This window comes from Sorex fumeus, unplaced genomic scaffold, assembly GCF_029834395.1.
Source record: "Sorex fumeus unplaced genomic scaffold, SorFum_2.1 ptg000081l, whole genome shotgun sequence".
Lineage (NCBI taxonomy): Eukaryota > Metazoa > Chordata > Mammalia > Eulipotyphla > Soricidae > Sorex > Sorex fumeus.
This window is the reverse complement of record NW_026606138.1, coordinates 14,936,662-14,960,854: the sequence shown is the minus strand read 5'-3', so window position 1 is coordinate 14,960,854 and position 24,193 is coordinate 14,936,662. Positions and strand designations below refer to the sequence as shown.

General features: G+C 44.5%; 1 protein-coding gene across 1 annotated transcript in view; it reads right to left on the bottom strand.

The window, feature by feature from the left end:
• Window positions 1-11,124: 11,124 nt before the first annotated feature.
• ADAM10 (ADAM metallopeptidase domain 10) overlaps window positions 11,125-24,193 on the bottom strand; it is a 119,047-nt gene continuing 105,978 nt past the window's right edge. The window contains exons 12-16 of the mRNA XM_056130842.1: window positions 23,230-23,413; window positions 21,394-21,502; window positions 20,535-20,755; window positions 15,528-15,654; window positions 11,125-13,346 (exon numbers count right to left, since the gene is read on the bottom strand). Coding sequence (XP_055986817.1) covers window positions 13,252-13,346; window positions 15,528-15,654; window positions 20,535-20,755; window positions 21,394-21,502; window positions 23,230-23,413 — 736 coding nt within the window. The 3' untranslated portion in view covers window positions 11,125-13,251. The remainder of the gene's footprint in view (window positions 13,347-15,527; window positions 15,655-20,534; window positions 20,756-21,393; window positions 21,503-23,229; window positions 23,414-24,193) is intronic.

The following is a 24,193-nucleotide window of genomic DNA, read 5'->3' as shown; positions in this document are numbered from 1 at the left end:
TCATCACAATGTTTTTAGTGATTCTTAAGTTATTTATTATAGAAAGTATCCAAGTTCACAATGTAGAAGGAAGAAAAGGAAGGAAAGGAAGGAGGGAGGGAGGGAGGAAGGCAGGGAGGGAGGAAGGGAGGAAGGAAGGAAGGAAGGAAGGAAGGAAGGAAGGAAGGAAGGAAGGAAGGAAGGGCCAAAGATACAGCTTGGCAGCTGTATGTGTACAGTGGGTAGGGTGTTTGTCTTGCATATGATCAACCCAGGTTCAATCCTGTGTGTTCCATATGGTCTCCTGAGCCCACCATGAGTGATTCCGGAATACAGAACTAGGAGTAAGCCTTTAGTACTGCTGGGTGTACCCAAAACAAAAACAAAAACAAGAGCTCTTGCCTTGCATGTGTGAGAGAACCCTCATTGGCCGCATGCAAGGCAAACGCCCTACCTGCTGTACTATTGCTCCAGCCCCAAGATTTTACATATTTTAAGATATACTAATGGTGCAATCATACACTTGCAGAATTTATAAACATTGTCGGACAGAAGCATGTACTCAAGATGTATAAGGCTGGGGTGCAATATCAACAAAGCTGGGAAAGGGTACCCCTATACCAAGCAGCGGATGCAGTCAGGGTGGCACAAAGCAGGTGCTTGGAAGAGTGGATGAGTCAGAGCAGGCTACAGCTCTGTTCTGAGACTGCAAATCCATGGTTCCTGTACCACAAGTAACATCCAGGTTCAAGGAGGGCCCTCAGGGAGAAGGATCCGTCCCTGGCTGAGAACTACAAATGTCTCCACGACGCAAGCAGCAATCCCCAAAATGTTTCTGTAGAACCCATTCTTTCAACGTTTACTTTTTTAACTTTTGAGGGCTCTGCCTGATGGTGCTCAGGACTTACTCCTGGCTCTGCGCTCATGGATCACTCCTGGTGACACTCAGGGGACCCTACAAGGTTCCAGGAATCGAACCAGGTTGGACATTTGTGAGGCAAGCACCTTCCCCACTATACTCTCTCTCCAGCCCCCCAGGGCTTTCTTGAGGCCACCCTACCATGTTGCGGTCCCACAGGGCTACAGCCGGCAATGCCTGGGGGGATCATAGTGCCAGAAGTGGAGCCCAGGGTCTTGTGGGTACCTTTGAGCTATCTCCCTTCTCCCCTACACTGATACTTTCAAGGGGAAAAAATGCATAAGAGTTAAGCAGTTTGGGGGCACTTCAAACCACTTTTTTTTTTCATCATTTAAAATACTTTATTGAGTTGATGCACGTTTGAGTTGTTAACTATTTTTTTAATTTTTATTTTAATTAATCACCATGAGAAGGAGCGATAGCACAGCGGTAGGGCGTTTGCCTTGCACGCAGCCAACATGGCCGACCCGAGTTCGATTCCTCCGCCCCTCTCTGAGATCCTGGCAAGCTACCGAGAGTATCTCGCCCGCACCCCAAAGCCTGGCAAGCTCCCCGTGACGTATTCGATATGACAAACACAGCAACAACAAAGTCTCCAATGGAGACGTTACTGGGCCCGCTCGAGCAAATCGATGAACAACGGGGAGGGCCTTTTTAATCACCATGAGATAGTTAGACTTACAAACTTTCATGATTGCTTTCCAGTCAAACAATGTTCAAGTGCCCATTCTCCACCACTAATGTTCCCAGTATTTCTCCCCCCACCCTCAGTATCCCAGTATTCCTTCCCACCCCTTGCCTCTTTGGCAGGCACAGCCCCTCTTACTCTCTCTGTCCTTTTGGGTGTTATGGTCAAACCACTTTTAGAGATCACAATCAACATGAGTATGTTGGAGGCTCTAAAAATTGCCTTGTTTTGGGGGCTGGAGACATAGTGCAGGAAGAAAGGCTCTTGCATGTCGCAGACCTTGGTTTGATCCTGGCACCACATATGGTCCCCCTAAGCCCCCACGACGAATAAGCCCTGAGCACCACAGGGGGTGACCCCAAACAAAACAAAAAAGTGCCTCGTTTGAGAAAAAAATCACACCAATAAGCAAAGACAACATCAAAACAAACACCAGTCTCACTGCAACTCAGCAGCTCCTATATGACACCGGAATCCATCTCCCCACCCACATTCATCTGCTGTGGTGTTTGCCTCCTGGCTGCAGCTCTGTCTCTGTCTCTCTCTGTCTCTGTCTCTCTGTCTCTCTGTCTCTCTCTCTGAGTCACTGTGGCGTCAGCAATCACAGACGGCAAAGCTGCCAGCTCCAAAAGCAGCGCTGCCCGCACCCTGCTCAGCACACGTGGGGCACTTGAGGTTGAAACCTGTGACCGTACTCTTGCAAGGTAAGCATTCGCTGCTCCTGCGCTACTGCTCCAGGCCCACAGAGGGAAAACTTGACAGGAAGATGCCCACCTGCAGATTTGCTGCAGGAAAACACCATCTCCAAAATGTTGAATTTCCACCTTTCAGTAGGAAATAGTGGAATAGAAAATACTGTCAATAATTGAGCTAAAGAAAGGGCTTGTCTCTTTTGCAGACCACAACACCCAAAAGGAGAGAGAGAACACTGGGGATTGCCCTGCCACAGAGGCAGGGGGGGATGGGGGGATGGGGGCGGGGGGGGGATATTATCCATGGTGGTGGAAAATGGGCACTGGTGGAGGGATGGGTATCTGATCATTGTATAATCAAACCCAAGCACAAAAAATTGTAAATCTACAACTGTACCTCATGGTGTTTCACTAATAATAAAAAAAAAAGTTAAAAAAAAAAAAGGGCTTGTACATGTATAAAGAAGTGAGGGCAGGGCTGGAGCGATAGCACAAGCGAGTAGGGCGTTTGCCTTGCATGTGGCCAACCCGGGTTCGATTCCCAGCATCCCATACGGTACCCCAAGCACCGCCAGGAGTAATTCCTGAGTGAGGACCCAAGAGTAACTCCTGGGGCTGGAGCAATAGCACAGTGGGTAGGGCGTTTGCCTTGCACATGGCCGACCTGGGTTCGATTCCCAGAATCCCATATGGTCCCCCAAGCATTGCCAGGAGTGATTCCTGAGTGCAAAGCCAGGAGAACCCCTGAGCATTGCCAGGTGTGACCCAAAAAGCAACAAAAAAAAAAAGTGAGGGCTTCCCATTCAATTTGAATTCCAACATCCTAAATTCATTTCTTCTGCCAGGAATTATAATTTGTTGCTTACAAAGCTAAGCCATGCTTTTTCCTATCTGTGCTAAACCTGAAGTTTATGTTTGATAGTCTATAAATATAAGCACATACAGGCTCTGAAGGAAATTTCCTCTCCAGAAGTGAGGGGAGGAAGTTTTGTCAACAGGGGGTTTAGAATCAGACATGTTCCGAGTTAAAGGTGATAGATCTCAGCAACATGCAGTGAAGCTCACTTTTGTGTAATCTGTGAAATCCCAATACTGCTGATTTTCCGACCACCTTTGTTAAAATACGAATGTTTATTAGACACTGCCAAGATCATGAAAATGGGGCTCAATGAAGCACAACCCTGTAGGAGCAAAAGGAAGAGGCAGAGAGAAAAGTGGACACTCTGGGGAGAATGTGACTGACCCACACAGTCAACTTCTAAATGTTCGTCATTAGAGTAAGCGCTCGGAAACAGTGCAGTCTCTCTGGGAAGTGGTCGTGACTCAGCACGACCATCTCCATCCCCAGCCCTCTGCATCTGTGTCATTTCCCAAACAGGTCCCATGCACTGTCACTGCTGGCCTGTCCTTTCCCCCATGACAGGGGGCAGCCTATAGACTTCCCCTATAAAGGTACAGACAGATATAGAACACGCCTCAACCATAACTGAATGGGGATTCAAGGAGCCCTTAAGTGAAGCTGAATCTTTGAAGAGTTTTGCCTGGAGAAGGCAGCATGGTGCTGCGATGTGGGGTGTGCCACAATGAAGCTGTGTCAGGGGTCAGAGGTTGGAGAGACCCGGGCCCACATTCAGAGCGGCAGACAGCAGCTGGCCACAGCGAGCCCAAGCTTGACAGTCCTCAGGAAGCAGGGATGAAGATCTCAAATGGTTATTCACAGCTCCCAAAATATTAGGCTGGGGGCCAGGGCATTAGTTTAGTGGTAGGGCACTTGCCGTGTGAGCTCCTGGCCCAGTTTTGATCCCAGCATGCCATATGGTTCCCTGAACCCTTTCAGGAGAGCACAGAGCCAGGAGTAAGCCCTGAGCACTGCTGGGTGTGGTCCCAAGACAGAAACAAAACAAAATGTTAGGCTGACATCTTTAAGAACAACAGTCAAGTAGGATCCTACAAAGTCTTCAATAAATGGGAACAATACCAACCAAGGCCTCTATTAAATCATTTTAATGATTTAATAGAGGTGTATATATTTATACAGATGTATATATTTATAATAAAATCGAGCAAAATTACCTTTCCCCAAGAAAAATGAGCTATTAGTATCCAACAATGTTCAACATTGTCAAGATCTGCTCAACCTCTCTCCATCCTTCAGATTGAGCTTAACTGTCACTTTCTCACACTGAAATCAAAGTGATTTCTAACTCATTCATTTAAAGGGAGCATTCTTTGAGTTTCTAACTGGGCTCCATCCCCTGCACCAGCAGTTAGGGGACCATGAAAGCCTCCCACTCATAGCTCTCACCTGGCAGGCAGTTAATCTCTCTCACCTCTGGCAGACTTGAAGCTTCAGGAAGGCAGGGTTCCCCCCACCACCCACTGTGTGTGGCATTGCTGACACAATCAAGTGCTCAAGCAGAGATAGGACAAAGGGGAAGGTGCTTTGCCTTGCACAGACCCAACCCAGGTCCCATCCCTGTTACCATGTAAGTTCTTCAAGCCCTGCCAGGATGATCCCTGAGCACAAAATCTGGAGTAAGCCCTGAGCGCAACCTGGTGTGACTCAGAAACAAAAAGAAAAGAACAATGCATGCATATATATATATATATATATATATATATACACACCACCAAAGCCAAAGGATTCTGCATAGACTCTAAGAGATTTCAAGAGGGAAAAAAAAATGATTGACAGGCCACTTTATCCAGAGAAGCTACCAGAAACACAAAAACGAACCACTTATAACAAAATGAAAATTGATTTATTGATACTTTAAATGACAAAAACTGGACTTTTGTGTTTGGAAATTCAAAGGCCCAAAAGGCAATGCTGCAGGATAAAATATACATTTAGAATGAAGCATAAATTGCTTAGTTTCTTCAATATTACCAAACAGCTTTCAGCTTTCCAAAGTGATTTCTAACTTATTCAATTAATGTGTTCACCAACTTACACTATTGATTATTCTCATTCCTTCACAATGAGAATGAACAACTCCAGAATATCTTCTGAAAAAATACATTTCTACCTCCGGGGATCATTACCATTTTAACAAGAGCAGAATGCAGAACTGAGATACTTAACATTTATTGCAATATGGATACAAAGGCTCAGTTTGGATAACCTGATCACTCTCTCTGACATGTTTTCGGAGAAAATAAATATTCTCTTTAAATAGCTAATAAGCCCCACCAAAGGTAGGAAAACAAGGGACGTAATGGTCTGCTTGCTGAGATTGCTGCATGACCCATCGCCTTAAGCCTTCGCCCTCACTGTTATAATCAATTAATCATTCATTGTAATTGGAGCAGAATATAATTATGGCAGCTCAAATGGTTCAAATTCAATTCTACCCCAAAAATCTTTATAAAAGTCATCATTTATGGAGGCTACAATGTATTGCTAAAATAAACAGTAAAAATGAGATTCTACATCATTTGATTCACTTTTTTAAAAAAACTTTCATGAAAAGTTTTAAACATAAACATAGGAACTAAGGAGCAGGGAGATAAGAGAGGGGGTAAGGAACTTGCCATGCATGCAGCCCACTCCAATTGATTCCCAGCACTACACATGGTCCCCTTGAGCATCACCAAGTCCCCTTGCTGCAAACCTCCCGACACCCAAAAGAGAGGAAACTATAGCATGAGCCCCAAGTACCCATGACCCAACTCATGATCACTTGTTTGTTTGCTTTTTGGGTCAAACCTGGCGATGCTCAGGGGTTATTCCTGGCTTTGCACTCAGGAATCACTCCTGGAGGTGCTCGGGAGACCATATGGGATGCTGGGAATCCAACCCGGTCAAACGCCCTACCCACTGTTCTATCGCTCCAGGCCCATGATCACTTGTTTTAACTATCCTCTTTTGCTCACCAATTCAATCATTTACAAGCAAATCTTAAGGCAGTATTTCAGTTTTCAAGGTATTCCCATTTGCATTTCCTTATAAAAAAAAAAAAACCAGGATGGCATTCTCACACCTAACAATGATACAAATCCTCAAAAATCGTTCGATATCCTGTTAGTTTCATCTTCATACCAAATTATATCCTCTCCCCACACCCCCCTTTTTTTTTGCTGTTTGTTCAAATTGGGACCCAAAATTAGCCCAGAAATTGTACTGCTAATTATATTAAGTGGCTTTTAATCTGTTTTCTTTTTCCCTTTTCTTCTTGCAATTATAATTGTTGAATAAACAGAATCATTTGTCCTCACTCATAGTTTTCCAATCTGCATTTGCTAATTATGTTGTATTTTTCACTTTACATGTTCCTTGATTTCCCTCTCCTTCTGGTAAAGAGGTGGTTTGACCTGAGGACGAGGCTCACATTTGGCTTTAGCATCTTTCTGGGGGATTGGGGAGGTGGGTTTGGGACCACACCTAGCAGTGCTCAGGGGTTACGCTAGGCTCTGCACTCAGGAAGTAGTTCTGGTGGTGCTTGGGGACCATATGGAATGCAGGGAATCAAACTCGGGTCGGCCACATGCAAGGCAGTTTCCCTCCCCATTGTACTATGGCTCGGGCCCCCTGGATCGCTTCTTAAGTGGTCTTTCCACTTTGGAGACACAGAAGGGCTGGAGATGTGAGTCGGTGGCCAAGCACTTGCCTCACCTGCTTAAGACCAAGCACACCCACTGGAGGCACAGAATATTTGCTTCTGTCTTATTCCTCACTGGGTGATCACCAAATGGATCTCATCACCAGTGGTGTTCAGTACTCCCTGGGTCCTACTAAATAAATGCAAACTGCAGCCGGCAGGTGTCCGCATGCTGATCACTGAAGAACAAAATGGTGATAGTCCATCTTTCCTCCAATTGATCAGCTGGATTCGTTTTGTTTTGGGACCATACCCAGTGGAACGCAAGAGTTTCTCCTAGCAATGGTGGGGTATGGGTGGGACAGCCACACAGTCCCAGGGATGAGCTCCATCCTGTGAGTGACCTCCCCAGCCCCTGACTGTTTCTCTAAGATCAAATCCCAAAGTCCGAAACTTTGACTTTGTAAACTAGTATTACTGATTCAAACCTTTTCCAGATCCTTACTGGTGTGGATGTTCTCAGACTTGACCAACGAGAATGTCAGACTTCTAACAGCTTCCTCGACCTCAGATGTGAGGGTTGTTCCCGAAGTTGTTCTTACTAGACACAGGATCCATCATTCATCTACAGACGGCTCGTTTCTTTCGAGAAAATGGCCTGAAGAGTGCAACAATGGGCCAGACAGGGGACTTCACCTTCCAGGTGGTTCAGGTTGGCTAGCTACATACTGTTTCATTGCTGGGAAACTGAAATTTCTGCGCAGTGACAGGTGTCAGTTTCACCCTTACAGACGAGGGTAAAGTGGTGTGCTCTGAGCTACCCTGGCATCAAAATGGGCCTGGCCCAAGTGCCATCATGCTTAACTATAAGTTAAGAGCATAGTCATGGACAAATTCTGTCATGATTCAAAAAGTAATAATTATATTTGGACCCTGTTGGGGTTAGGAATGATTGATCCGACTTGAGCACTGCTGTCTGAGTCTGTGGTGAGATATCCCCAGGAGAGTCACCCTACAAGCCTAAAAGTATCTATTACTATGTCCATACAGAATGGTAAATATTAGGAAGAAGAATTAGAGATGTTAACTAAGTTGCAGGTCTAAGAAGAGGAGAAACACACCTTAAGGTGTGTTTGACCTTGTGGGCTGCAGGTGGTTGGGAAAGAAGACTGGAAAAACAGTTTGATTGCACTTCCCATGGTGGGGGGGGGGGGGGGGGAGGAAGCGTGGTTGGGGGGGGGCGTGGAGAGAGAGAAGAAAAAGAGCGGCTGCAGGGAGGAAGGAGAGAAAAGAGTGAGAGAAAATGACAGAGGGACAAGTAGACTGGAGGAGTCAGATGGAAGGCTGAGACAGAGACAGAAGAGGACAGAGGTCGCGGGGGACATAAGGTCAGAGGAGAAGGTCGCAGAGAGCTGGGAGAGACGAGAGACTGAACAAACAGCAGCTAATCAGAAACCAGCTTGGCCCTTGTTCTTCCTTTGTCTGTCCAAGGCAACAGCCATCCCAGGTGAAAAGCGGCTGGAGAGCCCTGAGCGCTGGGGCAAGAGAGCCTCTGATACCCTTTCATGCGTCATCCCCAAGCGAGGGAATTTCCACAGCTCCGTGAGAGGGAATTTCACAATAGAAGTGTCTTAATAAGCTAATGGCACGAACAGCACTTGTATATTTTAACATGGAAGACAGCACCATAATTTTTTTTTTTTTTTTTGCTTTTTGGGTCACACCTGGCAGTGCTCAGGGGACCATATGGGATGCTGGGAATTGAACCTGGGTCTTTTCGTGCAAGGCAAACACCCTACCCACTGTGCTACTTACTGCTCCAGCCTCAGTATCATAATTTTTATTAATGACCTAAAACAAAAAACTTTAACCCAACAATTCCACTTTGGGAATTTTTTTTTTAATATTAATATTAGGTCAAGAATTTTCCTTGTAGTTCTGTTCAAAATAATGAACAATCTAGATGTTTAAGTGTATAAATAATAGGAAATATGTTCCTCTGGTTTTTGTTTGACGGCCACACCCAACAGTGCTCAGGGCTTACTCCAGGTGTGTTGGCATTGAACCCGGGTCAGTCACATGCAAGGCAAGTAATCTACCACTATACTATCTCTCCAGTTCCAAGAAAGTAGGTTAGTTTTTAAAATACACAACAGAGTCACAAAATATGACTTACCTTGTTAAAATAATAAAAACTGGAAAGTAAGATTTGCTTACGGTGTATAAATTTTGCCTTCATCACAGAACAGAGAAAGACTCAAAAGCTATCTATAACCTCAAATCTTTTTTTTTTCTCCCTAGTTTTGGTTTGTTTGGAGTCATACCTGCAGTGCTCAGGGCTTAGTCCTGGCTCTGCACTCAGGAATCACTCTTGGCAGAGCTCAGGGAACCGTATGGGATGCTGGGGATCGAACACAGGGCGGCCGCATGTAGGCAAACGCCCTACTCACTCAAGAAACCCCAAAATCTTAACAGTCCCAACTCCGTTGTTCTTGTATCTTGTATCTTCACTACTAATTTGAAATTTGTCTTTCCTTATCTACCAAGCCAGCTTTCTATTTCCAGGATTTTGTTATCTTCTCTTCAATTTCCATTGTTCCTGAAGAATAATTCTCTTTCTTAAAAATTGTGTTTGGCAGACACACTCCGCAGTGCTCAGGGGCTACTACCAGCTTGGTGCTCGGAAGTCACAACTGCTGTAGTCACAACTGCTGTAGTCACAACTGCTGTTCAGGGAGCAACCAGGTCGCTGGAACACAAAGCCTGTGCTTCAGCCCTTTGAGCATTCTCTCTCTCTCTCTCTCTCTCTCTCTCTCTCTCCCCACACACACAACTTTGCTTCCACTGCCCTAATTGCTGAAACTGCACTGCAGTTTTTAAGCTAATAAATATTTTGTTCAAATTTCCATTTATCTACCATCTGCTGCTTTTCTATAGGTAGGGACAGACACTTTGAAGAGCATATCAATTATCTATCTACATAAACACCTTTTTTAAAACTTTATTTTATTTTTATATATTTTTGGGCTTTTTTGGAGGGGCCACACCCATATTTCTGTAATTGTATGAAAAAAACAGGAATTACTCCTGGCGGTGCTCAGGGGACCAGATGGGATGCCGGGAATCAAACCTGAGTCAGCCGTGTGCAAGGCAAATGCCCTAACCTCTGTTCTATTGCTCCGATCCCTACATAATACCTCTTAAATGTAAAATTTCAAATGCGTCGACTTCAACTAAACATATATATCTGTATAACACAGAAACAGCAATACAGAATGAAAAGGCTCACTTTGCACAGTTCTCATAGAAAGAACGTGGATGTAGAAACAATAGTGGAAAATTAAGCTGGTAACATGTGGAAAAACAAATGGAAATCACTCTTAATTAAGGACATAAGATCAGAAATGCTGAAACGGAAGTGAAGCTCTGTGTGACTCAGTGATCCTTTTGGTTTCTCAGAAGTCAAAATTACTTTTTAGAAAACTATAATTTCTTTCTCTTCCCTAAAGAGAAACTGTCAAAACTGGATCAGTACCACAGGGAGGGCGTTTGCCTCAGCGGCTGGCCCAGGTTCAACCCTGCCATCCCAAATGGTTCCCCAAGCACTGCCAGGAGTAATTCCTGAGTGTAGAGCCAGGAGTAACCCCTGAGCATTGCCGGGTGTGACAAAGAAGAAAGGAAGAAAGGAAGGAAGGAAAGAAGGAAGGGAGGAAGGGAGGGAGGGAGGGAGGGAGGGAAAGGAAGGAAGGAAGGAAGGAAGGAAGGAAAGGAAGGAAGGAAGGAAGGAAGGAAGGAAGGAAGGAAGGAAGGAAGGAAGGAAGGAAGGTGAACTATCCCTGGCTGACTTACCTCTTCTCATCACTTTGAGTCTCCCTGACCCTGAGATGTTTGGTGTTTTTTTAATTAGATTGAGTAGAAATAATGTGCAGAAGTAGAGGTTTATACTTTCTATTTTTTAATGTTCATTTGTGTGTCAAAGGAGAAATAACAAATCACAGAATTTCTACTTGAACATCTATCTGGGCAGAAAGATTTCTGTAATTGTATGAAAAAAGACAAATCCCTTCTGCTAAAGTCTCCTTCATTTAGCAAGGAAGAGTCTTGTGTTTGCTCATGCTTTCCCCAGGAGGCGGGGTCATCAGGAACCCAGCAGTCCTCAGGCAGCCCTGCCACGCCCAGGACTGATCAGACCTGGGTGTGCATGCCAGGGATGCGCCCCAGCGCTCGAAGTCACGTCCCCAGTCTGTGACGAAAACTCTCAGAGACACTCGGACAGCTGTGTTCGAAGAGCAAGGAGCCTTTAAGTTGATTTCATCAAGTCTATTTATTAATGCATTTCAAGTTTCAAAAAACCTTACATCTTTGCACAATACTTTATTTTTTGCAGTTTTTAGTAAAAATTTTCAAAGTGAACAAAAAAGATACTGTATAAAACACAGTGGACATTAAACTGACAGTAGTATTAGATCTCATTTGTCTTGATCCTTTCATTTAACCACATCTTGATTTGCAGTGGAAAGAGTTCAGTGCATGTATCTCTTCTCGGAAAACATTTAACCTAGAGTCAAAATAAAAGAGGGCAGTGCGCGACTGCCAAGACCCTACCACAGGATAACATTACAAGCAAAAAATGTACATGGTTCAAAGTCTACCACACTCAAGAAGTTACTAAGAACCCTTGCAGAATAAAAGTCACCATTTTAGAAGGCAAACCCACTTCCAACCCTTTGCACAGTCCAAAATCAAAGGCATTTAAATGATTTAAAAGCAATTACATACATATCTACCTACTTGTTTGTTTAGATTTATAGTCTATCTGGGGTTTCATGTACAAAATTTATCTCTAAATCATGTACAAAAAGCTGTATTTTGAAAAAGTCACCACATACTGTACAAGTTTACAAGGAAGAGATCCATTATTTTCTCTAGCATTTTTGGCCTTGCTGGCTTGCGTCACATTATGAGAATGATTGTGTAAACCTTATACTCTTAAGAAAAAAAAAAAAAGGAAAAAAAAAGTCAAAACACAAATCTAATCGCTTTCCCTAAGCTGCCTCCTATGTGAGGCCAGGAAAATCATAGCCTTTTACTTCTAACTTAAGTGATGTCGTTGGAAAACAGAGCAATAAATACATCATAAGCTTAAAAATGTTTCTGTAATGCCCCATTCCATTCCTGCATAGCAATAAGCCTATTAATACATTAAATGCATTTGCTTTCTTTCTTTAAAATGCCAATTATTTACATCTGTTTAAAAAATAAATCTGGAATGGGACACTGTGCTGTTTTACCACCTTCATTGTTGTTAAAATATTCTAGGGGAAAAGTATCAGAAGGCCTACCTATGTTACTACTAGTTGAGCGAATCACTCTTCTTTAGTGGTTACAAATGATCAGTGACGATATGCTGAAAAAAAAAACTATTCAAACATTTTCATAAAAAAAAAAGGACACAGCTTTTTCCCATGTCAGACAGAAGGAAAACATAATTAGCATACTTCAGATATACGGGGAACACGAACAAGTGGCTACACAGAAAAAGAATCGCTTCAATGACATCATTTCTACCAAAGCATGAATCACCTATCAATTCAAAACTGGAATTGAATTAGAAAGTCTAAAGGAAGGAAGAACCCAGACACCGACGTAAGAGTGAACTCTGAAGTAGTATCTGCGTGTCCTTCAGCGCGTCACTCCTGTGCTCTTAGCAGCCACGGGATAAAGACAAAATGAGTATCAGAACCAACTCCATCTTAGGGAAAAGGAACGTTGATTCTTGTTTCCAAACTGCCTGTGTAAAGCATTTTAGAATCCTGGACCACTGAATACCACCATTCTCTGTTATCCTGAGTATGTCAATTAAACAGTAATTTTTCATTTAAGAGCGGAAAAATTTTATAATACAAAGAAACATCCATATTGCAATTTCTGTTTACAATTGCACACAGAAGTACAGTGTCTGTAAGAAATACATGTCTGCATATAACAAGGTATGTACATTGGCAAGTGATGTCTCCGATGCTGAGGCGGCCGCACCTCCAAGCCTTGATTGGCAGTTGAAAAAAATAGAGATTTATATTTTGATTTGTGATCAAAGTTTCTCGAGAGCCAAGTTTGCCTGCAAGTGAAGAAAATGCAGCAACGAAGAACAGGGGACACGGGGCACATAATAATATCCTAAGACTTTGTGCCATTAGGTTAAAAATATCTGTCCATAAGAAAATTGGGTTCCTTTCCCACCCACCACCCCCAAATTGGAATCTGCAGGCTTTATATTTTAGGTGATTGCACCTGGCGTGAGGACATGATCTCTTGCCATCTGTCTCCGCCGGGCGTCGTGAGGGCTGGTGGGGGTGCTGACTGAAGGGTTCTCTTTGGAGTGAAGTTTCCCACTGTAGGCACTAGGAAGAACCAAGGCAGGAGCTGCTGTGCTCAGCGTCTCATGTGCCCCATCTGGTAACTCTCTCGGGGTCGCTGCCGCTGCGGCTGCTGCACGGGCTGTGGCGGCCGCCTCCTCTTCAAAGTGCCTGCGAGCCACCAAAGAGAGAACGTTCTACTAGGAGCTCTCTATGGTGGCCACCTGGGGACTCTGCTTCAGGGTGACACCTGCGGGTGCTCGGGAGCCACTCCTGCAGGCCAGGGGAAGGAACCCGGGTTCCTGCATGCCAAGCTCCAGAGCCCCGACTCTCGCCCACAGAGCCTTGCAGCCTTCAGAGACTGCTGCATTTCAGTAGGGAAGATTCCAGAACACTGTCCAACACAAGCGGTGATGGGAGCCCTAGGTGTCACTACAATTTTTCTGGGAGCCCACTGAGAAAAGTAAATAAAGGAATAGGCTGTATAATTTTATTAACTGAAGGTGGGAACTGGGGGAAAGTCAGTCAAAAAGAAGAGTGTGTTCTTTACACGCAGAGCCCCAGGGTCAGTGCCCAAACCAGCATGGTGCTCTCTGCACTGTTGGGATCAGCCCCAAGCCAATATATGGAGCTTAATTTCACTTTGCCCAATATAAACAAAGTAGCATTGTTAAACACTTCTTTATTCAGTCAAAATATGGAATGTATTTCCTATTTATAACACACCTCAATTGATATTCTTCTTATTTCAAAATGCTAAGGAATCCAATATCAGATAAATACGGATTCTGAGCAAAAAATCTATGATAAGGAAAACTGTATTCTTTAGCAAATGATTAACTAATCTAAAACTCAGGAGGCTTGTTTGTCAAACAAGCTTGATAACTAATTCATAATAACTAATTGCTATGAGGATCAATGCGCATTCAGTACATAGAACTTTTTGAGAGGATTCAATAAAAGCCAACTAGGATTTCAAAAACCTTTAAAGGTGAAATCTGCTTAAAGTAAAATCAAGTTTATTGAGTAATGTCCCCCTAAATGAGACCAGAAATTGTGATGTCTCCCATCCCCCCAAAAATCATAAGGCTCTTTGGAACTGCTAAAAGAAAGAGGCTAAAGAAATTGCTAAAATACCACAGTGCTAACACTGTGAATTCAAGTAAAGCATTATGATATTAAGTACAAAAATCAAATGTGTTTCAATGTGCACCAATATGTTATGCCTCCATGTAAATAATGGGCTCCCTGGTACAGAGAGGCAAAGGGAAGGAAAACAGGAACTAAGGCGGCCCTTGTTTGAAGCCAATTTGAGAAGACAAGTGGATTTGGCTTATCAAGAAGCTTATGGAGAAGTCTGTGGAAGCTGGGAGAGGGAAAGAAGGCCGGACTTCACTGCCTTAGACAATGCAGTTCACAAGAGAGACAGATGCTATTCCAGGCACCCCGTTGGGGCACAGGCCAGACTGGGGAGGAAGCAGGTGCTTCCTGGCTGGCTCCAAGCTCCTGGAGCTGCAGTACAAGGGTTCCGCCCAGCACCCTATCAGACTGAGAGGTACTGGGTGAGGCACCCCAAGGGAGTGTCTGCAGGGGTGGAGGGTGGTGATTTGGTGATTTCTCCATGAGCAGAAGCTCAGAGACAAGGGGCTGCTTTGCAATATCACCCCTAGGGAAAATGGTCCTCCAATATTTCTAGAGTAGGAATATTAAAAATAATAAAAGAAGCACAGCTACAAGATAAAAGACCAATTGGTTAAAAGTAGTCTATCACAAGGGGCCAGAGATACTACACGGGTTAAGGTGCTTGCCTGTGCATAAGGCCAACCAGGTTTCAACCCCCAGAACTACCAGGAAAATACATACACACACACACACACACACACACACACACACACACACACACACACACACTCTCTATCACAAGGGGCCAGAGATACTACACGGGTTAAGGTGCTTGCCTGTGCATAAGGCCAACCAGGTTTCAACCCCCAGAACTACCAGGAAAATACACACACACACACACACACACACACACACACACACACACACACACATTCTCAAGAAAAACAAGTGAAGATGATAAAATGTAAAAGAAAAATAAGAAAATAAGTATCAAGCACCAAGCATTCAGGACAGAATTCCACCAAGCATTCAGGACAGAATTCCACCATGGTGACAGGCATTATCCATATTAGATTAATTTGAGCACTTAAATATTAACTAAGTATCTCATTCTAGCAATCCCGAACTCAGTGAGGAAGTAATATAAATTTACAAAGGTTCATTTATAGTCCAATCCTACTCGAACAACTGGGAGTTAAGACAATAAATGCTCTGTCCGAACTGGCCTACCTGGGAGAGGCTTGGGAGGAGGCAACTTTGGGTTACTGCTCGGAGTGTGCACGCTGCATATCTTGATGAAGCCAGCCATCAGCATGATGAGGGCGATCCCCATGAGCAACACTGCCCACCAGTTCACCTGGAAGAAACAGATGTGTGCGCTGAAAGAATGGTCAAATGTTTCATGCTACACAAAAGAGAATATACTGTTTTAGCTTTCAAAGAACACTTAATAGTGGGCACTTGTATAGAATGTCACATAAGGCACATGCACAGTCATTTCTTAAATGCTAGAAAAGGAGTAAAAAAGAACAAGGAGTGTAAAGGAGTAAAAAAAAAAAAACAAAAGTAACCATAATTTTATTTCTTAAGGAAATCATCTTATTTTCCTTTGTCACACACACACACACACACACGCACACATACACACACAAAGAGGTAACCCTACATTCAAACTAGGGTCATTCTATCTAAAGTCTATACTGCATTTTCATCTGTTATTCGGTATCTTCTGTTCTGAGACTGCTTCCACTTCAGTTTGACACTCCTGTTGAGTTTATATAAGTTGCTTTTATAAGTAACATAATATGAGACTGACACCCAAGGGCAGTAGAGACAAGGGCTAGGAACATTGCTCCATAGTTGGAAGCCTGCCTCATGAGCTGGGGAGAAGACAGCTAGGATAGAAAAGGGATCAATAAGACAATTATGGTTGGAGGAATCATTCAAGATGGGAGAGGTGTGCTGAAAGTACATAAAGTACCAAATGTGATAGCCTCTCAGTATCTATATTGCAAACCATAATGTCCATAAGTAGAAAGAGAGTAAGGGGGAAATTGTCTGCCATAGAGGCAGGGGGAGGGTTAATGGGGGGATAATACTGGGGACATTGATGGTGGAGAATGTACACTGGTGGAGGGGTGGGTGTTCGATCACTGTATGACTAAAACTCAAACATGAAAGTTTTGTAACTGTAGCTCACGGTGATTCAATAAAAATTTTTTTAAATAATAATAATTAAAATAATAATAATTTGTTTTTATAGAGGCTTAACTTAATTTCTTCAATTTGGATAAACTGGATTGGGGAAGAGGATGGGACGGGGCGGGGTGGGGGTCGGGGGGAACCACACTCAGCAGTGCTCAAGACTTACTCCTGGCTCTGGTTTCAGGAACTACTCCTGGCAGGTCTCAGGGTACTACATGGGATGGAAGAGAACAAACCCAGGTCAGACACATGCAAGGCATGCGCCCTACCTGCTGTGACTATCGCTAAGGCTCCTGGACAGATTTTTTAAATACTCTTTAACCTTTACATGTTTTAAATTATCATAGCTAAGACTAAACATCTTCACTGAAGTTTCATTTCCTGTGCTTTCATATTTCATCTGGAATTAAAGATCCATATTGCTGTTATGAAATTATTTTTATATGACAACTTCATTTTACAGACAGATAAATTTAAAGATTAATTATCACTTTTAGTATGGAAAATATACAATTCTAAAAACAGGCAAAGGTTACCTTATATAAGAAACTAAAAGTTTTATTTCTGACTTAAATCATATTGAGCAAATAAATTTGCTAATCAAAAACATTTAAGAAACTGGGGCACCTCGGTGGCAGGGAACAGGCTTTGCCTGTGTGGGGCCCTGAATTTGATTTCAAGATTTGATCTTCACCCCCCAGCCACAAACACAAAATAATTCTAATACAATATTTCTGGTGAATATAAACTTCTTTATAGAAAAATAAGTTTTCATTTTTAATTGTAATTCTATTATGCAGACATGTACTGATAAAACATCATATGAGATAGCCCCATTTTAAAACTACGAAACATCAAATCAGCTTAACATGTTGTTATAATACATATGTAGTTGTTGCTAATTATCGCCAATAAAACTAAGATTTCCTCTGATTTTATAACAAGTCTACTGCTTTAGTATTTTCTTGAGATAACAAAACAGAAAATAAAATAGTTCAGAATATTCCTGGACCCCACAAGAAACCACACCAAAGAAGAGAATTAAATTTAGGGCACCCGGGGGCAGAGTGACAGGCATTTGCCAACTGTCCAACCCATGTTTGATCCCCATCACCCCATATGGTCCCTGCGCTCACCAGGAGTGACCCTGAGCCCTGAGCCAGGAGTACACCCTGAGCACCACTGGATGTGGCCCAGAAACAAACAAAAATGTAGGCACTCAAGCCTCAAATTTCCAGGAGATTTCATGCTATGGAACAAGGAGAGATGGCTGACTTGAAAACTTAGGAGAGTCCTGCTGAGTGATTAAAAGAAACATCTCTGACCCCAGGTGCCACCCTTCCCCCCTACCCCAGAAGAACACTGCTGTGGGAGGAACCACAAGGTGGGCTTGTGCTGGAAGCCCGGGGCGGGGGTGCAGCACACTGCCAGCAGCGTCACAGACCAGGGGCAGGAGCACGGAGGAAGGCAGCGGTGGTCAGCCCCACTGCTCCAAGGCCCAGGGAAGCATGGCCGGGGGTGCCAAGGGCCCAGACCTCCCAGACACGCAGCTGTGTTTCCATATCCGCTGCGCCGGGAAGCGAGGGACTGTGCTGGCACTGGTGTTGTCTCAGCTGCTGGTAGTTGGCGAGCACCCACCGTTCCTGAGGGGAGCTCCACCAGCCCCAGGTCAGCAACAGAGCAAGCTCATGGCTGATCGGCACTTGCTCAGTCAAGCCCACAGACTTGGCACCCCCAGCCCTCTGTCAGCTGCTGGCAAGCAAGTCACGCCTTCCCAAGCATTCTCAGCCAGCAAGAAGCAGAAGTTCAAGTTCACATGGCAAGGGTGATGCCTCTGGGGACAGCCGCCTGGTAAGCAGGTCTGGATCTCCACACCCAGGTCATGCACACACAGGAGATGACGGGAACTGCTAGGCTGGGTGAGCCAGAGTGCCCAGCTCTCGGTGAGGGCAATCCGACAGAAGTGTCAGGGCCATGGCACATTTGTGTTCTGACACGTAGCCCTGCCAGGGACACACAGCCACAAACAACAGCCGCTCCACAGGTCAGCCAGACGTCAGTCTCCCACCTGCTGCCAGGTATGGATAGTGAACTTTCTCATTACAGGTCACAAATGACCACGAATCTCTAGCAGACATCTAGGCCCACAATCACAGATGCAAACACTGATTTGGATTTTGCAAGCAAAAGTCCCTGATGGTTCCTCAGGTCTCTGAGAACTCAGATTTCAACCCCCAGTTTCTCATGCAGCACCAGATATAATGAAGAAATGGAGAAAGGCTTCACTCTCATCATGGATGGGAGCAAAAGTTCACGAAGATCTCCAAACATTCCAGAATTTTCTAAACTCTTTGAGGAACATTTCCAAGCAACCCCAAGCTAGAGAAAATGGGGGGGGGGGGGAGGAAATCCAGAAATGAGGGTGCTAAGGAGGAAAAGAAGTTAAACACTATCTTTTGCGTGGCAGGATCAAATACCTAGAAATTCTTTGAGACTTCACCAAATAACTGGCAAACAAGCAAAGCAGGAGAGAAGTCCCCTGCACAGAAGCTGCAGGCCCAGTCTCCAGGCCAGACTGCTGGCGCCTGCATAGGGTGAGAGGTCAAGTCCTTGCCCCGTGGGAAGGCCCAGATCTCCACACACCCCACGGGCCCAGCCCCAGCACTGACCACCGACAGTGGCCGCAGTGGCTGAGCCAGACAGGACGCCCTGCCACTGAAGCTCCCAGCCACACTGCAGAAGCAGGCACGGCCCAGTAGAGCAACACCAGAAGTCCACACAGCTGATGGCCCAGTAGGAACACAGAAAAGCAGAAGGGAGAGTTGTGTAGAAGCCCACGGCTCAACTAGGAGCAAAACCATAGCACAGAAGGCTCAACCGTACCTAACAAACAGCTCAGCACTTAACAAAAAAGGTGAAAGACATACCAAATACTATAAATCACTATAAAAACAAACATAAGACTCAGAGAGATAGCAGTCTCTCTATATGTCAAACATTATTTACAACAAAAAACAAATCAGATTTGACCTATGGTCTACAACTGGTCTATTCCTATAACTTATCTTTTTAGTTTTGGACCATCCTCATCAGTTGGGTACTGAAATCCTGTTTCTGGTAGTGCTCAAGGGACCATGTGGTGACAGTGCGGAACTCGGGGATGGCACACACAGGCCAAGTGATCACACCCAGCCCTGCACTGTCAATCCTTCACCCACAGGGAGCACATCAGTTTGGGAAACTCAACCTACACAGACTACAGTCTCATCTCTAACCCACTACATGCCTCAGGGTCTTAAGGGAAGCTAAGAGCAACCTACTAGCTACGGAGAGAGTCCTATGATTTGGACAGCTGCTCAAGCAATCAGCACTCACCTGCAAAAGAAATGGTTCCCATCTCTAAGCAAAACCAGAAACTACCCAGTATTAAAACACAGATAACCAGTTTGCAACCTCTGGAGTAGGTCTGACAGTGACACTGGGGTGGGCCACACGGGCATGCATCAGGGTCACTCTCCTTCCTGCAATGCCTAGGATGGAACCTGGGCCTCTGCATGCTTGAGCCCTTCGGCTAGCTCCTGAACCCCAGAAAACCGCATTTCTAACAAGCGGACTAGCATTTCCCAGACAGTGTGGACAAGCTGGGATCTGTAATATAGGATCATCTGAAGCAAAGCAGGACATTTAATCGCCTTTCCCCTTGCCTATCAAACGCCAATGAGGCTCCTCCGTCACCTTCTAGGGAGGCACCTCTACGGTGATGAAATCCATAAGCACAAAGGATCGAGAGTACACAGGATTGTCAACAGAAACATGGAATTAAAAACACTGACGCGTAAGGCAAATTCTTTTAAAAAGCCTGATTAATCTGCTTTACCATACAAGGTGCTCTTACGATCAATCCTTTCCCCCTCCTTCCCCTTTTTTTCTCTTTGAGATGCCAAGAATAAAACCCCTGGCAAGTGCTCTGCCACTAAGCTATATCCCTGGTCCAGGTCAAAACATGTCTTTATAAGTAAAAACTGCACTTACCACAATCCATTCAGCAATGTTTTCATAGAGCTCTGGACTGAAAATTGCTTTTTTAAGTCTTGCAAGAGGACCATCAGCATCTACTAATCTGCACCGCATGAAAACATCACAATAGCCTCTGAAATCATTGCAAGGGGATCCAGGCTGCAGGGTGATCGTTCGGCCAATGAAGTGCTTGCTCCACTGCAGCGACCCGGTGCTGGCACAAGTCAATGGCTCCACTGGGGAAAAAATATCAAAGGTCAAAGAAGAATTACCCACAGCAGACCAGCTGGGCACTGAGGGAGGAAAACAGACACGCCAGAAATCATCAACACAGCATGCAGTGAATTTCATTACAGTTAGGTTGCACACCATGGTAATTTAACTTGCATGTTGGAAACAACCAACCAGGAACTCAACTTACGGCATACAATGGCTTTAAACTCTTCTAGCAACATTGATATTGATTAATGGTATAAAGTTGCAAGTTTTGGGTCTAGTATATCATTTCAAAGATACTACTGGAACTAAACAGCAAAACACAATGCTATGCTACTTTGAAATTTTCTTTAAGAGGATTGGCCAAACTGGGAACAATCTGTCCAAACTTTTGTTAAAGTTCAACACTTAGTTCTTAGGAAGGAAATAATGGGTTGTGAAGCAAAATAGTTTTTTATTGACTAAAATCCTTAGAAAGATGTATTTTGAGGGGACAGAAAGAAAAGAATGTGTTCAAGAGAAAATAAAGGCTTCTTCAGAGTGGAAAGTGTATGTGGGGGTGGGGGGGAAGTGGGAAGAGCGGGGTGTGGGAGATTGGGGGCGGGGGAAGAATGGGGCTTGGAAGAGCAAGCCTGGATTCCTATCTTTACAGACTTACTCTTCTTCATGCAGCAGACATGGCACAGTTCCTTATCATCTTTGCCATCAGAGCTGGCACAAGTACACTCCTCCAAGCCGTATTTCTCACATATAGAACCTGCGCATTGCTGAAAGGAAATAAAAAACAAATTACTTAATCTCTATAGAAGTCCACTGCTCATAAAAACAGGCATGTATATGCTTTCAATGTCAAACATAATTAAGTAGAAATGTAAAGGGGAGGGTTGAGGGAAGGAGAGAGTACTATCACAACTGAAAATGAGTGAATGCAAATGAAACAGGAAATCTGGGGCCGAGCGATAGATAGCACAGCGGGTAGGACATTTGCCTTGCAAGCGGCCAACTTGGGTTTTGATTCCTGGCATCCTATATGGTCCCCCAAGCACAGCCAGGGGTAGTAATTCCTGAGTGCAGAACCAGGAGCAACCTCTGAGCATTGATGGGTGTGACCCAAAAAGCCAAAAAAAAAAAAAAAAGGAAATCTGTTTTTGTTTTGTGGCCACATTTAGTGATGCTCAGGGCTTATTCCTGGCTCTGTACTCAAGGGGCACCAGGGATTAAACCAGGGTCGACCTGTGCAAGTGCCCTACCCATGACACTATGGCTCCGGCCCACGACAAGAACTCTTGCAAGCAATGGGAAGAGGCCTGGGGAACCACGCTGTGGCCTCACAGACATGCAGGCCTGAGCTGAGACCCCGTGCAGCGGCCCTCAAGTACCAAGTGCACACCTGGCGGCTCGGACTCCCAGCCAAGTATTTGCAAACATCCCCACAAATAAGGGAGTGCAGCCCGCATCATGAATGGAAGCTGCGCCACAGCCCTGTCACAATATGCAGTCTGGGAAGCACGCCTGTGAGTACCGCCACCAGGGTTCCTGGTCTCAGTTCAGAGCGTGCCTCCAGGGAGCACTGTCCAGCAGTGAGGCAGAGAAGCAGAGACCACGGCGAGAGGTGCTGAATGGCACATATCCTGCCCACGCCTCAACCTGCCACGCAGGCTCCTGCGGGCTCAGCAGACAGGCCCACACACAGTCCCTGGGCATCCAGCAATAAGAAAGGGAAGGGCAGAAGCATATCATCAATGCACAGAGAGAAACCGGGGCTTCCAGGCACCTAAACAGTGACCAGAGAGCACCAGCGAGCTGGAGCACAGGCTCACGAGCAGAGGCCCAGGCTCAATCCCCAGCACCAAATGCTCCCCACACGCTACGAGAAACTACCCTGGAGTAGGAGAAAGTAGCCCTGGCGCACCACCCCCAAAAGGTTCCTATGGCAATCTATATTATATTGGTCATTATAGCTCTGGAATAAGAGAAAAAAGGCTTCAATTCACATTTAGAGAAAATGGAACCAGAGAGCTCCTTTACTGAGATATAAAAGTCTGAGACTTAAAATCAGCATAGAGTCACATGCCCCATTGTACAACTATTTTTTTTCTCAAGAATATCAAATACAGGGCTGGAGAGATAGCACTGCAGGTAGGGCATTTGCCTTGCATGCGGCCGACCCGGGTTCAATTCCCAGCATCCCATATGGTCCCCTGAGTACCACCAGGAGTAATTCCTGAGTGCAGAGGCCAGGAGGAACCCTTGTGTATTGCCAGGTGCGAAGAAAAGAAGAAGAAGAAAAAAAAAGAATATCAAACAGACAAAGTTGAGAAAATGAAAGACAAGCCTGTAGCTGCTCACATCCTCTCAGGCGGGCAAGTGACCCTGCCCCTGTGTCGTGCAGGCACAGGGCGAGGAGCTATTCACAGTCCCGGAGTCAGTGAACAAGCACCTTGAAAAGCAGTTTGGCAAAATGAAATGGGACACACATAACCCCAGTGCTCACCCCATTAATGCACACTTGTGTGTTCCTGTTACAGTCTGTGAAGTTGGGCTTGGGGTCGGACGCTGGGCAGAGCGCTGTGACGCCGTTGCATATTCCTTCCTTCGCGCAGTCAGAGTCATCCCGACACTTCTCGGTTTTGGCCTTGAATGCACACTGCGCCGTACAGCATGGCCCCTGGCTGGGACTGGGGGACATAGAGGAATTCAAGTCACAAGAATATTTCTCATTTACTTATCTATGTTCCTCAGTTTTAAATCCTAATCTCATTTTATGAACAAGGGAGTTACTGGCATACAATTCTAGTAACAAAATGAGAGGATACCAAAAAAAATAAAATAAAAAAATAAAAAACAGTAATAAGTTTTTTTACTGGTGCCCAATCAGGCAAATCAAAGAACAACAGGAAGACGGTGCTACAGTGCTAGTAAATATCAACATTCTAGTAATTGCCAAAAAAATGACTCTGGTTTCTATCTAATAAAGACAAAGTACATTCTGCATTCTTCATCTGTCTACCTTTAGAGAAAGACTACCTTGGAAAAAATAGTTAATAGGCAAATTATTTAATTACTTTATACATTTGCCAATTTATTTTTCTAAAATCCAGGGTAACAGAGCAGTTATTTAAAAAGTATCATGCAAACTTTTTTTTTTTTTGGCTTTTTGGGTCACACCCAGTGATGCTCAGGGGTTATTCCTGGCTCTGCACTCAGGAATTACTCCTGGCGGTGCTTGGGGGACCATATGGGATGCCGGGGATCGAACCCAGGTCAGCAGCGTGCAAGGCAAACGCCCTACCCGCTGTGCTATCGCTCCGGCCTCACATGTAAACTATTTTAGTTCTTATATCTATTATTACCAAAGTTAGACTTAACAAGGGCCAAAAAACTATGTAATACTAAACCGCATGAGTGTGAATTCCATATTACCTAAATATGTGATGATTCTGAAAATATGGAAAATA